Genomic DNA, 15,800 nt, shown 5'->3' on the forward strand with positions numbered 1-15,800 from the left:
GTTATTTCTGCAACAGGTGTCTCTCATCTATCAACGAAGAAAGTTCCTCCTCACCCAAGACCTTATCCAGGAAAGTCAAAAGCTTGAAAGTACCTGTAAGTAACTTTACCTAGGCTTACAATATCCTTTCTGCCAGAATCAGGTTAGTGCTGCTGGTGGCTTTGTGTAAGATTTGCGATTGCATTATGCCTTTACATCAACTGAAGCTCCAAGATGATGACCTTGTGTCTCTCGGCTTTTCTGTGTTGTGTCAGGTTATGGTTATGTGTTTCTGTGGAGGTTAAAGAAATGCTGTGATGCAACGGCTTTTAAGGATTTATGCTTAAAAAGATGCTCAAAGTTAAGCACGTATGAAGGAGCATACAGGTTCAGGGTTCTAGGATGGATTGGTATGATGATATCCTGATAGTTTTTCTTAACTGTTCACTTAATTCTCCTCTTCTCCCTGCTTCAAATTTCTCTTTGTAATCAGATTTTGTTCATTCACTGGGAACCCTTGATTTGCTCACTTGCTTTAAGACTTTGAGCTTCAATGATTCTTACAGACATCTGCTATTGATCCAGCTGTGTTTGATCTTCACTAGCCAAGTTAAAAGCAGAAAATACTGGAAGCAGAGGAATTGTTTGTGTTAATTCTGGCTTTACGGAAGAATAGTGTGAAGTTCAAAATGGCAGATGCTACTGATAAAAAGCTCAAATGTTAACTGAGGCTGGCCACTGTTTCTCTCTGAACACTGAAGGAAATGTTATTTCCAGTTTCCGTATTCACAGGTTTCCCTTCATTGCATTTCCCTTTCTCATTTGTGGGAGAAGAGCCATGAAGAACCGTTGCTCATCTCCCCCTTTGCACGTCCATGTGGATGAAAACACCCCTGTCCATGTGCATATTAAAAAGGGGCAGAAAACCACACCTGCAAAATGCCAGGTAGGAGTGTGTACCTGGTTGGTTGTAAGGGCTGCAGAGAAGGTGAATGGCCCTAGAAGCATCACAAAATCTTCCAGGTCTGTTCTACTGTTGTGTTAGAGCTGTGAGACTTAATTTCATATTCAGTGGTGAATTTGCAGTGATGCATTTGCTATGTTGATTTGTTGAAAGTTGATTTTGGTGTGATACAGAATTGCTTTTCATGTTCATGTGAGAAATGTTGCTTCCAATGTGATATCATTTGGAGGATTTTTTCCCTTTTATTTCTTGGATGTGTGTCCTGATAATGTTTTCTATTTGGCTTCATGTCTGTTTTTGAGGAAAGCTTTGAGGAGAGATAGTACTTAGGCATTTCAAGTAGCATCTTGATTGTATTAAAATAAATGTGCTTAGAAAAAGAATCTTCATTCGGACCATCTTCTGGCATTAAGGACATTCTCTGTCCACTGAGTTCTGCAGCCAAGAAGATCTCTTCCCAGGCTTATCCACAAAAGGCACAAGGCAAAACTGAAGCTGAGGTTGTAGCTATCCCATTTCCTCTTTTGTTGCTGGATTTTTGTGGAAAGTTGTTCTAAAAAGTTGATGGAAGTTGCTATCTCATTCTTCCTATCTACAGACATCCTGTTCTAAGTCTTCTATTAATTATGTGTTTGTTGCTAATGGCAAATTTCATAATGGGATGGAATGACAGTGAAAATAATGAGTCCTATGAATTAATTGCCAGTAGGGAATGTTTACAGCATCAGATTTTTCTCTAAGGTTAGAATTGTGCAAAAACATCTTAATTCTCCTTCAGTAACAGCAGCTCAAGTTCAATACAAATAAATGTGGATCTTCTAGTTGACTGCAGAGTAGGGAAAACACTTCCAGGGCTTTCCAAAATCGATCATAGTGTCAAATGATATAGCTGCTTTTTTCTGAGGTGAATCTGGGATGGAGAAGGGACCTTCCAGGGATCTGTCAGGTCCTACATCCAGCCATCCTGTCAGCTGAGTGTGCAATAACCTTTCTTTCTGACTGGTGTCAGCTTCCTTTGGTGGCTGCTACCTCATCTCACCTGATGCATCCTGTGAAGCACTACTGATAATTCTGTATTAATGATCTTTCATTTGGTTTTGCAGCACTAAAAATTGCAAATGGTTCTTTAAGGGTCCATAATTTATTTTATTTTCTCTTTCTTTAGCAAAAGCACAAACAGAAATCTAAAGGGGACAGTGTGCGAGCTGTACGGGTGAAAACTAAGGCCCCTTGGATACCCCCAGGCAAAACAAGCACTCGTGATACCATCTTGAAGTGGGAGGTACAGCTGGTTTTGCTCTTTAAAACAAACTTGGAGGTTTAGCCAAGGTGGAAGAGAGCAGTTGTGTAGTGAGAGATTTGGACAGATCTGAAAGAAGGCTACCATCCCCTACCATCTATTTGAAGTGTCTTCTGCAAATCTTTTTCTCTTTTTAATGTAGAAAAACTGAGAATTCATAAACATCCTGTGGCCATGCCTTTTTGTCTCTAGAAGCCAGACACATTTATTTATTTTTTTATTTTAATTTTACTGGTGCACTTCAAGATCTCCTCTGGAGGCTCAGTGAGGGACTGCTGGTCTCAGTGTCTTCTAAAGCATGGAGCGTTTGTGTAGCATTGCGTCATAGTATTATTTTACGCAAAACTACATGGATGTCAAATCAGTGAACAACAATAGGATTTGAGTCAGGTAGATTCTTACATCAAGCATTTTCCATTTTATATATGCTACAAAATTTAATGGAATTACTTGCATGATTATAAAGCAAAAATAAACTTTAGAACCACAGAATCATTAAGAATCACAGGATGAACTAGGTTGGAAAGACCTCTGAGATCATCAAGTCCAACCTATGACCTTAACACCTCCTCATCAACTAAACTATGGCACTGAGTGCCACATCCAGGCTTTTTTTAAACACATCCAGGGATGGTAACTCCACCACCTGCCTGGGCAGATGATTCCAGTGACCAATGACCCTTTCAGTGAATAATTTTTTCCTGATGTCTAACCTAAACTTCCCCTGGTGCAGCTTGAGTTTGTGTCCTCTCGTTCTGTCAGTGGTTGCCTGGGAGAAGAGACCAACCCCCAGCTGGCTACAGCCACCTTTCAGGGAGTTGTAGAGAGTGATAAGGTCTCCCCTGAGTCTCCTTTTCTCCAGGCCAAACAACCCCAGCTCCCTCAGTTGTTCTTCATAGGGCTTGTGTTCCAGGCCCCTCACCAGCCTTGTGTTTGAGCATCTCAACGTCCTTCCTAAACTGAGGGCCCCAGAACTGGGCACAGCACTCAAGGTGCAGCCTCACCAGTGCCATGGGGGAAGAATGACTTCCCTGGTCCTGCTGGCCACACTGTTCCTGATACAGGTATAGTGCCTTCTTGGCCACCAGGGCACACTGCTGGCTCATGTTCAGTTGGCTGTTGACCAGTAAGTACCCCCAGGTCCTTTTCTGCCCAGCCACTGTCCAGCCACTCTGCCCCCAGTCTGTAGCACTGCAGCGGGTTGTTGAGGCAGAAGTGCAGGATTTGGCACTTGGACTTGATAAAGGTTGGAAAGGACATCCAGGATCACTGAATCCAACCTTTAATCCATCACCACCTTATTCAGTAAACCAGAGCACTGAGTGCCATGTCCAGTAGTTCCTTGAACCACCTCCAGGAATGATGACTCCACCACCTCCTTGGGCAGCCCTTTCCAATACCTGACAGCTCTTTCCATGAAGAATATCCCCTGACACAGCTTGAGGCCATTTCCTCATGTCCTGTCACTTGTCACCTGGGAGGAGATACTTCTTTTTTTTTTATACTTTGAGTAAGTTAATTGACTATGAGTTGTTCATTGATTTGGGATGTGGATTCTGTGTATCAATTCCAAAGCATCTGGTTTAAGTTTTATTCCAATATCTTCAGGTCAAGATGCAGCAAATGGAGGAGCAGGAGGAAATGACAAAGCGTCTCCTGGAGGAGCAGAAGGAAGAACTGAATGAGATGACACAAGAGCTGGTACAAACAGAGAATGAGAACACGCGGCTCCGGCGCAACATTGAACGCATAAAGGAGGAGAAGGACCTGACTGTGTAAGAAAGCTTCACTTCTCACTGTCCCTGCACTTGTGGTATCCACAGGCACCTCCCTTCTTTACTGCTGACATGATCAGAGGTTGTAGCTGCTGCTGAAGAACTGATGCACTTGGATTTTTTGTCACTTTTAGAAGGGGGTTCCAGGTTGCAATAGCTGCAGAGAAGGGCTCTAGCATGATTTTTGGAATGGAAAAAAATCCCTATTTTGAGAGGAACCCGAGAGCAGTTGGCTTGTGTGGAGGGTCAGCTAGCTCTGCCGTTAGTATTTTGAAGATTAAGGGATTCTGCTTGAATCGTGATGATATTGATAGAACAATAAATGAATAAACATGGAGCTGAAAACTAGAGGAGAATTTTTTACCTTTGTGAAAATCATACAGAGCCAGGAGTGACAGCCCCTGAGAGGACTGAACCATGGGCTTTTTTCTTAGTGATCCTGAAGGTCTGCAAGTCTGACATTTTTGCATCTGTTTGTATCTAAAGAATTAGTGGAGTTTATGTCTCCAGGGAGACATTAGTGTTTTAGGAGAGTTAGTTTTAATTTTCCTTAAGAAATATCACTTGGAAGCTAATATTTTCTATTCCTTTCTCAGAAAAGTCTGGGAATGCTTCTGAGATTACAAGTGCTGGCTAAAAATGTTGAGCTGCATATCTTGGTGTGCTCTTCTGTTTTTTGTTTGGCCATTTGGAGTCTTATTCCTGGTGTGGCATAAGTGCCCAGGAAAAGCACAGCATTGTGTTTTGGGTTTAGCAGTGTGTTCACTTTTGGTATAAGCCTGATTTGTTCCCTCTAAATGTCATAGCTGTGATCTTAGCAAGCTCCTGGTGTCTGCTTACTGCCTTTTCCACACTGAAAGAGGGTGGATCTTAAGCAGTTTTTGTTTAGAGATTTTATCCTCAGATTTGAGCTTTTTATGAATTTTAACTCAATCAACTCTATATCCATAGTGTCTGGTAAAGCTGCCAAAACTTCTTGTTTCTCTGATGGCTGAATTCTCCTTGCAGGCTGCAGAAGGAGTGCTTGCAGCAGGAGAAGGAGTGTTTGCTGTCCAAGCTGAATGAAGCAGAAAGGGATGGAGCAGCAGCTGCCAGACAGATCCATGCCCTGAAAAATACCATTGGGAGACTCAACATTGTAGGTGTCCCTTTTTGTTCTTGCCTTTACTATGTTGTCCTATTATATGGCTGTCTTTAAAAAGTAATGTTATAGTTGCTAATCCAGCAAAATCTAAGGAAAAGTGGAGGAACTTCACATCCTTAAGGTGTTTGCTGGCTTGGTTTTAAAGTGGGGTATTTACTTCCTGTTACCTTCTGCACAGAAGTGAACAATTACATCCTTTTGTTTATGTTTAATGGGTTTTGAGTTATTGTGTTTTGTTTTTCTCATTACCTTATTTATTTTTTTAATTAATTTGTTTGTTTAATGTTTTTCCTTCAGGAGAAACACATGAGTAGCACTGATATAAATGCTCTTACAAGACAAAAAGAGCTGCTGCTCCAGAAATTGAGCACCTTTGAAGAAACCAACCGGACACTCCGAGAACTTCTTGCAGAGCATCAGTCTCGGGAGGTGAGAGCTGCTGGGTATGGAACCTGGCTGGTTACAGGAGGCTGTGTTGTCTCGTGGGCTGGAAGGGAATTTTGAGTTTGAAATCTTTCAACTCTTTTTTCTTAGCCCTGCACTAGACCATGTCAACCCATAAATGTTGGATAGTTTTTATTTGGGTTTTTTTCTTTATCTCTGCCTAATTCATAGAGTGAGACTGGCTTTTCTTCTCTGAGGATAGTAGAGCCTCTAAGTCTTTGACTGCATTAAAAGGTTCAGGCCCTGCTGTGCTGTCAGCTGTCTCCTCTGGATACAGCTGTATCTGCTGATCCTGCTGGTCTCAGACGCTGCTGCTGCACTTGGATTGCTGGAGACTGAGGACTTGATATGGCCTCAAGTAATAGAAGCCTATGGATATTCAGAACTTTGATTTTGTAGGCTCTGAGGGCAACAACAGAGAAATTGGAAACAATTCTGTGCTGCATGTACAGAACCATTCTCTGCTGTTCATAAGAGCAATAGAAAAATGAAATTTCTAGTTTTTATGTAGTTTATATTCCATTTCAGCAAAAGCAGGCTGCTGGTGGTAACAGTTACCTCAGCCATCAGTGAGGTTGGATTAAAGGTCTGAATTCTTCCACATTACTTTCCCTGAGTAGTGGGAGAGTTCAGAATGATCTTACATTGCCATTGATCTTACATGCTTTTTATTTTAATCTTTGACTGGGAAGTGGAAGAGCTTTCTGAGATGGATAATGATATGTGAAATATTTAACGAATGAGATGTTTCTGTATATCTTCTAAGAATTGCTGCTGCAGCTGGGAGGAAATAGTTGATTTTCCCAGTTCCATTTAAAGAACCTGTATAAAATTGACTTTTTAGTTAACAATTTTTCTCATATATTTATTTTGTAGAAAGATGCCCAGAAGGTAATGGATCGGCAAGCAATGCTGCTGAAAAGGCTGTCTGACTTAGATGCAGAGAACATGGTAAGCAAACCACAATCTCTCATTTCTTTAATGATGCAGCAGAAAGATCTAAAATGAGAAGCCCTTCTTTGTCTTATATTCCACTGTCAAATCTTACTCTAGTGCCTTTTAGGTCAATAAAATAATTATTTGAGCTTTTGTGGTAATCAGAGCTATTACATTGCTCCTCTGGTTAACAACCTGTATTTAAAAGTGGGTAAATTTTCATTGCCTTTGAAATATGGGGGATTAGAATGGGAATAATTCCATGTATTGGGCTCTGTTACTGAATGAGTTACCTTGTGCCAGTTTTTGTTAATTTCCTTCTCTGAGACAAGAGTTCTTGCATTTGCAGAAGCTACAAAACTGTGAGATGTAGGTAAATGCTCTTTTTAGTCTGTAGAGTGTATGTGGTCATGACTGGATATCCTGTGCCCTGTTGCACAAATTTATGTGTATCCCTTTTGCTTCCTGCTTGAGTAGAATGCATCCTGTTTTTCTGGGGATGAGTTTGCTGTTGTTGTGGATAACAGACCATGCCACAGATCAGGTGGTCTTGACAGGGAGGCAGTTACACCTCTTGTCTTCTACCTGCCATCCTACATCTACATTTGTTCCTGAACATCTGCATGGTGTTTGTTTTTCCAGCAACTTCAGATCAGGCTTCAGGGAAAAGAAAAGGAAGTGGAAACCCTCACACTTCAAATAGTGGCAGAAAAGGTAATTTAGTTTTTCTATTTTTCCCTCTCTTCTACTTTCCAGTTCTGTAAAACCACAGGCAGTCCAAAAGATGAGGTTGTTTATAGACTGCTGTTTTGTGATCAGGTGACTGGCTTGCTTATAAAATTAGGCAGATATCAATACTCACACCATTGTGTGTTCCATATTCTGCTAATAAGACACCTGTGATGTGTGACACAAGGATGGATAGGCAGAATTCTCTTTGCTTGGGCACTGAATTGCCATTCTGTTTAAGGTCCTGTTTGTTCCCAATGGCAAATTCCAATCTGTTCCTTCGTTTAGGAAGTAAAGTGGAAATGCAGTGGAAGAGATCAGCTATGAAGGCTATTTTGCTCTAGAATATACCTTTCAGGCCAGTCCTTCACATGTGTTGTAAAATCAATGGCTGCTCATTTGGTCCCTTTTTGTTGGACTAGAAGAACTGTGAGGGTCCACCTGGAGGTGGCTGGAGATCATTCAGTGAAGAAATCTGAGATTACTACTGCATATTATAAAGTGTTCCTTCTATTAGCTTGTTGAGTAAAAACGTGTTTGTCTTGTTCCTGCTTATAGGAACAGGCAAAGAAAGCATTTGAACTTGCCAGATCCTTGGAGTCTGTGAAAGCCCATTTGCAAGCCCAGGTGCGGAGCAGAGACGCTGAGAACAACCGTCTGACCTCACAGCTGCGGGTATGTCTGCACTGCTCCCTGGGGATTGACTCTTCCTTTGCTCCCAGGGACTGAATTCACTCACACGGGGAGTAGCAGAAGCTTCTTACAGAGTCTGGTTGACTGAATTATTGACTGGTGATGTTTATGGCATTAACACACAGCGTGATTTTCAAATTAGTAAGAAAAGAGAAATCTTTTCACTTTTGAGGCATGAGGCAAAATCTTAGCCTGCAGGTCTATGTACATTAATTAGATTTTCTTTTTCCTAAGTTAGTTACTCCATAATTATTGAAAAGATGGCTTTGGTTTAGTCAAGGATCAAGACAAACTGAAACTATTTCATTTGCTTTTTTGGAAAAATGCTGTGCCAGTTTGATCACCCTCATTCATCTGTTCTCTAGTATAAATGAGGAGGAGAAAGTTCCTCTGGTTGATTTTGATAAGACTTTTATATTTAGCATATGTTGGGAGGATGTTACAAGGAACATAAATGTGTTAATAGTTTAGAGGAGCTTTAATCTGTTCTAGTAAGAGCTGCATAAAGCAACATTGTTATACACAAACATTTCATCAATAAAAAGAATTTTCTCAGGTAGATCAAAAGACTGTTAAAACAGTATTTATTTTGGTCAGGAGAGAAATCAGTATTTTAGGAAGCAGCAGAAAGAAGAAGGGAAGACTCTTGGAAGAAAAGGAAGATGTCATGCTGCCATCTCTTTCAGCATTTAGACAGGATTGTGTAGGTGAAATCTGACTGCAAATACCTCCAGGCTGAACAGTGGGGATTTGTGCCTGGTTCTCATCACCATTTCTAGGAAATTAGTTGCTGCTTTGGATTTGCAGGTGTAATATGGACATTAATCCATGGTGGGTTTTGTTCCCTCGCAGAATACAGAGGCCAGTGAAAATCAGACTAAGGGAGAGATGGAGCTTCTTCTGGAGCAGCTGCAAGACCTGAGATGCAAATCAGAGTGTGATAAAGAGGCCCTGAAGAAAGCAGTCCGTGCACAGAAAGAGCGGGCGGAGCGGAATGAGGAGTATGTGCAGAAACTGACTGCCCAGCTAGCAGAAAAGGTACCTGGCTGAAACAGGAGAGGCCTAGTTTGAGGTCATGCTTTTAAACTGTTGACTCTAGTAGCAGCCCTGGGGAGACTAATGAAATTTATTTCTGTCTTGATGCCATGGCCCATTTATGCCAAGTTTAGAACAAATCCAGTTTGCTCAGCTGTCACTGTATTCACTGCATGTCCTAAGTTAAGGGCATCTCTGTGTATTGCCTGCATATCTCACACCAGTGATGATTTTGCCTTCTCCCTTACTTTTTTCCCTCTTGTATTTCCCTTGTCTGACAGGAAAGCGCTGTTGCTGAGGCCCAGTGCAATCTCGAGTCCTGGAGGAATCGCTGCAGCAAAGCAATGAAGGAGAAGGATGACCTTGAACTGGAAGTCGTTACACTGAACAGGTTAGAGTAAAATCAGTGCAGAGAAAGAAGCATGAGTGGGGATGAGTTCAAAGTTCAAGGATAAATTAATTGAATAATAGCATTGAAATTAATATTTTAATTGGATTACTTGTAAATAACCAAGCAAAACCAGCACTGCCTAAGGGCTAGAGCAGAGTTTGAAGAGGTGGAGAGAGACATGTGACTTCTGCTGCTGACTTGCCACAGCAAAGGCAGACTCTTTAAGCTTTGCTGACTCTTAAAACTTTTCTTTTGCCATTTCATAATGCTTTCCATTAAGATTATTTTTGTTTTGAGATCTTTTTGAATAACTGGAATGGAAGATATGAAAAGAGATAAGTAGTATAGTTGATGCCAGTTTTGTTGTGAAGGTAAATAAATATTTTGGTATCACTGCAGTACAGATGTTGATGTAGGGAAAAGTTAAGTAGGTATGAGGTGAGAGAGGCATATCTTTATCCTGTGCATCTTTGAAACAATTCATTTGAGCTCCAAGGGGACAACTCCAGTGAATTTCCAGGTGGTATAAAAAGATTGAAGTAGTCAAACAGTGTTAACAGAGAGGTGTGCATACATGACTGGAGAAGGAAGATGAAAGGATAGGGAAAAGCCATGTTTCTGAGGCTACTTTTCAAAGGTTAGGAGCCTTACTCTTCTTGTCACTTAAGGATTAATTTTCTTTCTGTGTGGTAGCCGTGTTGCAGACCTGGTGGAACAACTGGCAAAGATCCAGGAACAGACACGGGACGAAAACGAAGCTTTGGTAGATAAAGTACAGCAACTGACTGGAGAGAACAATGCTTTAAAGAAAGACAATGAAAAACTAAAGGTCAGTGACTCTGAGGGTTTGAAGATTAAATGCTAGGAGGAAAAGAAGGTGGAATTATTATTGGCAGTCTATTGAAGTCTGAAAAGTTTTGGCAACTTGCATGGACAAAACTGTATTTTCTTAGTCCAGGCAACATTTGACAGCTCACATGGCAGGTGCTTCTGAGCACTCAATGGAAGATGTTTTCTTTTTTTCAGGCTGCTCTGATTTCAATGGAGGACAAGCTGAACCAAGGACAGATGGAATTGCAACATCTCCAGAGCTCTGTCAGGAGCTACGAAGGGTTGATTGAAACCTACACAGCACAGGTGGGTCTCAGAACCTTCAGCCCTTGTACAAAGGTGTTTTCTCCTTCCACTGTGGCTTATTCTGTAATCCCTTAGCTATTGCCAGCTGGAGCAGTTTCAATTACTCCAAGGCATTGCAAACGTGTGTTGAAAACTATTTATAACAGATGAAGTCTGGGGTCTTTTTTTGAATGTCCAGGCACAGATGGCCCGAAAGGATGCAGATGATCTGGCAGCAAGACTGGAGAAGTGTGAAAAAGAGAACCAGAGAATAAAGGATGAAATGAGCAGGGAGATTGACGAGGTAACTATCCCTCTAAAGACATTTTGTAGATATTCATGGGTCTTAGTGTTCTGAATCTAGTGAAAAACAGCTGTGAATAGGAAATAAAAGGCTTATCTTGATTCTGCCTTTTGCATCAGTTTTTTCTCAGGGCTTGTTCAATGGGTTTTGCAGAATGAACATTTAGCAGCTTCTTTCTGACTATATGGCATTCTTCAGAGGTGTATAAATTATTTAGTGTGTCCCTTGCTGCAGAAATAGTGCTTTTGAACAGTGGATTAGGTAGGTTACACCGTTATCTGATGTAGAACAGCTGACCTCAGAAGCAGAGCTTGTACTTCTAGTAAAATTGAAGCCCATAATCCAAAATACTCATTCTTACACAATCCATAGGGAATTCCAGATCCTAAGTGAAAACTTTTTGGAGCAGGAAAAGACCTTAGGCTTTGAACTCCAGCACTGTCCAAATACCCACACAATGTCATCATGTTTATGGACTCACAAAGCCTCATTGAAGTTGAGAAATTTTTTCATCTTGATCTTATGAACATTTGAAAGTTCCTTACGTTCTCTTCTTTGATTACAGACTCGTGAGAAGTTCCAGAGCCAGATTTCTGAACTGGAAAAGCTGCCTGAGATCCTGAAGTACACTGAGACACAGCTGGCGGAGTGCCATCAACAGCTCATGTGTTACGAGAAGAAGAACACGGACCTGTGTGGCATGATTTCAGACCTCCGTCAGCTGGTAAGGGACTGGCAGAAAGTACCCATACCAGTGCAAACCTCAACTGGGAAAGATTGAATTTCCAATCACAGCAAGGTTCAAACTTCGTCTCTGTTCTCGTCTCTTTTTGAAAAGATTAAACGTGCACTGCAAAATAAAGGTGTGTGCCATGTCTTTGTGCAAGAAGTTAGCGGCTTTGCTGGTAGCATTCCTTAATATTTGAAAGGTTTCTTCATGCCTTGGTGCAGAATCTTTCTGGGACTTGTTAGCAGCCATGGCAGCACTTGCTAATGCCAGCCCTTGTTTCTGTTACCTCATCCTCTTGTCAGCTTTCCCTCCTGTAGTTTTCTGGTGATGGTGCTGGCCCAACCGTTTTCTCACTCTGATTTCAGGTTGTTTTCCCAGTTTCTGTTTTTTGTTCCCAGAAACACTGTGTAGGTATTGCAGGACAATTTCAGATGGGGATGACATCTACAGCTGTGCCTCACAACACCACGTGATCTCTGTCTGACCATTTTAGTCTGCTTGGTTTGGAATTATAAACCTCCCTGGTGTTTCAGGCTCTGATGCTGTTGTGGGCTGCTGGCATGTTTGTGGCTGCTGTTCTAGTGTGTGTGCTTGGCTTGTAGCTCTGCTCTATTTGCAGGGATTTACAGGCCTGGTTTTTCTTTTTCAGTACAGATGAGTTTTCCTACACCTTCTTAGACTGTAAGTGGAAGCATCAGCAAAATGGGTGTTTAGTTGTTTTCTATCCATGGTTCCCTTTCTGAAGCTCTCCAGAAGTTATGAATGGAACATATTTCCTTCTGAGAGCTGCATATGTTTTAGGTGGTTGGACATGTGTGTGTAGTGACTGTGAAGTAATTAATTCCTGTAATTTTTAGATTGACCTCCAGGGGGACAAAATGGAGATGACAAGAGAGAGATATCAGTCTGCCCAAGAGGAGAAAAAGCAACTCACCTTGAAGGTGGAGGAGCTAGAAAGGTTAGAAATACCAGGCTCTCTTGCTTTTTTAACCTTCCATTTCCATTGTTTTTACAGGGGATTGAAACAGCTTCAATCTTGTTCCAGTTCCCCACATGCCTCCAGGATTCTGTGCATTTGCCTATCCCACAAGGTTCTCTAATCAGTAGCTGTCCACTGAGAGTTATATGCTGTTGCAGCAGCACCTGTTGTGAATGTTGTTAGACAGGATGATGGCTTAGACAGCAAAGAAACCAGCTCCTTGTCTAATCTAGCCTGGCAATTCTGAGGTTACTAGATATTACAGTATTTTACCTATGTTTATACATTTCTTTTAATGACTATGTCTCAGAAAATGCAGGTATATGGGTACTCTTTTGGTCCTTCAATATTTGAAATTTTGATTTGAGGACTGGAGAACTGTTTCCTGGGGCTCTCACCTTTCAAGCGGGAATATAATCTATTACCAGAGGAGTCAGGACCTGACAAAAGGCAGAATGAAACACACTCCATTTAAAATGAATAGGTTTCCTTCCCTTATTGTCTTAAACTAGAAAACTAGAGTCCACGAGTGCCCAGAACATAGAATTCCTTCAGGTCATAGCAAAACGTGAGGAGTCGATCCACCAGTGTCAGCTGCGGCTGGAGGAGAAGAGCCGTGAGTGCAGCTCCCTGGCACGCCAGCTGGAGATGGCCATTGAGGATGCCAAAAAACAAGTGAGTAATTTCTCATGTTTGTGAATTCACCCAAAGCTACCCAGGCTGTGAAAGGGGAACAGTGAGAATGCTGAAAATATGACCAAACCCATTAAAAACACCATGTTAAGTGAAATATAAATAATGTGCTGGTGCTGTTTGTCAGCACTGTTGAAGAACTGAATTTGGTTTGCAGCAAAGCACTACACTGAGCTGCTGTTTATGTATGAGAATGTGTCAGTTGAACTTTAAAGGGTTTTTGTGGGCAGTGGGTAGGGAAAAAACATTGTTCCACAGACACGCCTTTGACAAAATTGTTGTTCTGTGTAGGTGGAACAAGCTCGAGAACGAGCGGTCTCCAGAGAGAGGGCAGCCCAGTCCAAGGTGTTGGATTTGGAGACCCAGCTGAGCAGGAGTAAAACAGAGCTGAACCAGTTGCATCGGAGCAAAGAGGATGTGAGTGGCTTGTGGGGGATACTCTTGCTGTACTGGTGGTTCCCTGGCAACAACTGGATTCCATAAATCATCCTGTGGATGCGCTGCTGAAGTCATGCAGAGCTGTGCCTGAATGTGCTGTGCTGCTGTGTGTGTCCATGTATGTGTGACGTAGGACGTGTCTGCTGTCACCAGTTCAGGATTGTGTCGTGAGTGATAGGCAAGTCAGAGCACAAAGATGTGAATGAACCTGGTGTAAAGTTATGTGTGTGTAAGAAAAGAATCAGACTTTCCTTCTGTTCAAAGGAGATTTGCACCAGGTATCCTGGACAGATTTCAACTTCGTTTCGCCTATATCAGAGAGAGTGTAATTTCTCTTCTAGAGGAAAGACTGACAATCTTTTGTCATACCTATTTACCTTGTTTCCTTGCTTTAGTTTTACTTGGAATTGTGTTATCTGATGGATCAGGTCAAGTTGCTTTTCAGAAGAGGGTGTGTTTCATTCCCGGTAACTACAGCTAATACATTTTAAAAGCCCAACTGATAAGCCACATTGTCTCCTGCTTTTATCAGCGGGCTGCTGAATGGAGTTGGGAACGAGCAGAAATTATAAATATCACAGCACCATCTATGGTAATCTCATCTCCTGCTGTGCTAATTCTGGCTCTCCTCAGCACTTTGGGGGAAGAGTTTGACATGAACAGGGTGAATGTTGCTGCCTTTCAGCCGGGTTTGTGCTCCCCTGTGCAGGCAGAGCGCCGATACGAAAGCCGCCTCCAGGACCTGCGGGATCGGCTGGAGCAGTCGGAGAGCACCAACCGCAGCATGCAGAACTACGTCCAGTTCCTCAAGTCTTCCTACGACAACGTTTTTAGGGAAAGTGCTTTTCTGGGCTCCCCCAGCCACACTCGCTGTCTTCTGTGAGAGCAATGCTTTGCTTGCACCTTTTTTAAGCGCAGAGTAGGAGCTTTGTTTCAAAAGCCATATTGATTTAGAAAATTGGATGGCATTTCAGGGTCACTGTTGGGAGATTTTTTTTATTGTAGAATGACAAAATAAAATGATGTTGGCATCTGATCAAAATGTGGGGTATCAGCAATACTGGTTTGGTGCTGGAGGTTGGTGTTACACCATAAACTGAGTCCCAGAACCAGGTGGTTTTGCATATAATGGAAAAGATCCTTTTCCTCCTGTTGGGTCATGATGGTTTCAGCTCTTAAAACCTGTCAAAGGTTTGTTGAGTGTGTTAATTCTTGTAAGAGCTCTCTTTGTGCTTCACTTCTTATTCGGTTTCTCTGTTGGGGAGACCATGTGGGGCTTTTTTAAAATAATTTTTTTATACTGTTGGTGTGATGCTGAAAATAACTGAGGTGCTTGGGCTCTACACTCACAAAGAGATAATCTCCTGCACAACCACAGTGTTTGTAACAATTTTATACCAGAAATTATGAGTTTGGTTTGGTTTTTTTATACTTGATTCTTACATACTCCCTGATCCTTACCTTTATTTGTGAGTGTGATGCTAGTGTTGCTTTACTCCTCTTACCCTGATTTTCTGATCCTGACTATACCCACCCAGGACTGAGCCAAAACAATTAAATTTGAAGGAAATCAGTGTCATTTCATTTGGGATCTTGGTGCAAATTCCATGTGAGTTCTGGGGGTGTGTGAAATCCTGACTTTGCCTTAAGCCAGCTAAGGAACAGCTGGAGATATTCAACTTCATCAAATTCTCCTGCACCTTCTGGAAAATCAGGTCTTTTGTGTTTCAAGTCTCTAAAGTCCATGTGCTCTCTAGTGTCCTATTGTTTCTACTAAATGGTTCTTAGGCGGACAAAAATAAACCTTGTTTCTATTTTTCTCTCTTTTGTATCCTATTTATATGCTATGTGATGTGGTCACTGGCAGTATTTGCCATGAAAGTTTTCTAAACTAATCAGTTCAAAAGATCTGTAATTGTGCGTGTTTAAAAATCCCAGAAGTGCTGGGGAAGAAACCAATAAACTACATTTTAATTGGTTATGGTGGGGATTTTCTCTTGAGGTGCTGTGTGTGAGTTTGAAAAAGCAAACACATCTCGGGGCTGTTGGTGCAGCAGCTGAATTCCAAACTATTTCTGTGGTTCACGGGTGCAGCTTTCCCCCTGCTTCTGCGACCGGGGCTGAGCGACCTAACAAGGCGGGTCCAGCCC

The 15,800-nt window shown here is 41.8% G+C and overlaps 1 protein-coding gene across 1 annotated transcript; it reads left to right on the top strand.

Annotated features, from left to right (window-relative positions):
• The first annotated feature begins 757 nt into the window (after positions 1 to 757).
• Positions 758 to 15,596, top strand: ODF2 (outer dense fiber of sperm tails 2). Its single transcript, XM_041475132.1, has 18 exons — positions 758 to 925; positions 2,109 to 2,225; positions 3,852 to 4,018; positions 5,027 to 5,156; positions 5,460 to 5,591; positions 6,483 to 6,557; positions 7,185 to 7,256; positions 7,830 to 7,946; positions 8,817 to 9,002; positions 9,281 to 9,390; positions 10,084 to 10,219; positions 10,417 to 10,527; positions 10,706 to 10,810; positions 11,376 to 11,534; positions 12,398 to 12,498; positions 13,032 to 13,194; positions 13,504 to 13,629; positions 14,360 to 15,596. Exons 1-18 carry the CDS (start codon positions 818 to 820, stop codon positions 14,531 to 14,533), a joined length of 2,289 nt encoding a protein of 762 aa, XP_041331066.1. The 5' UTR covers positions 758 to 817; the 3' UTR covers positions 14,534 to 15,596.
• Positions 15,597 to 15,800: the final 204 nt, after the last annotated feature.

The sequence above is a fragment of the Pyrgilauda ruficollis genome, unplaced genomic scaffold (genome assembly GCF_017590135.1).
Source record: "Pyrgilauda ruficollis isolate IOZ18807 unplaced genomic scaffold, ASM1759013v1 scaffold34, whole genome shotgun sequence".
Classification (NCBI taxonomy): Eukaryota; Metazoa; Chordata; class Aves; order Passeriformes; family Passeridae; genus Pyrgilauda; species Pyrgilauda ruficollis.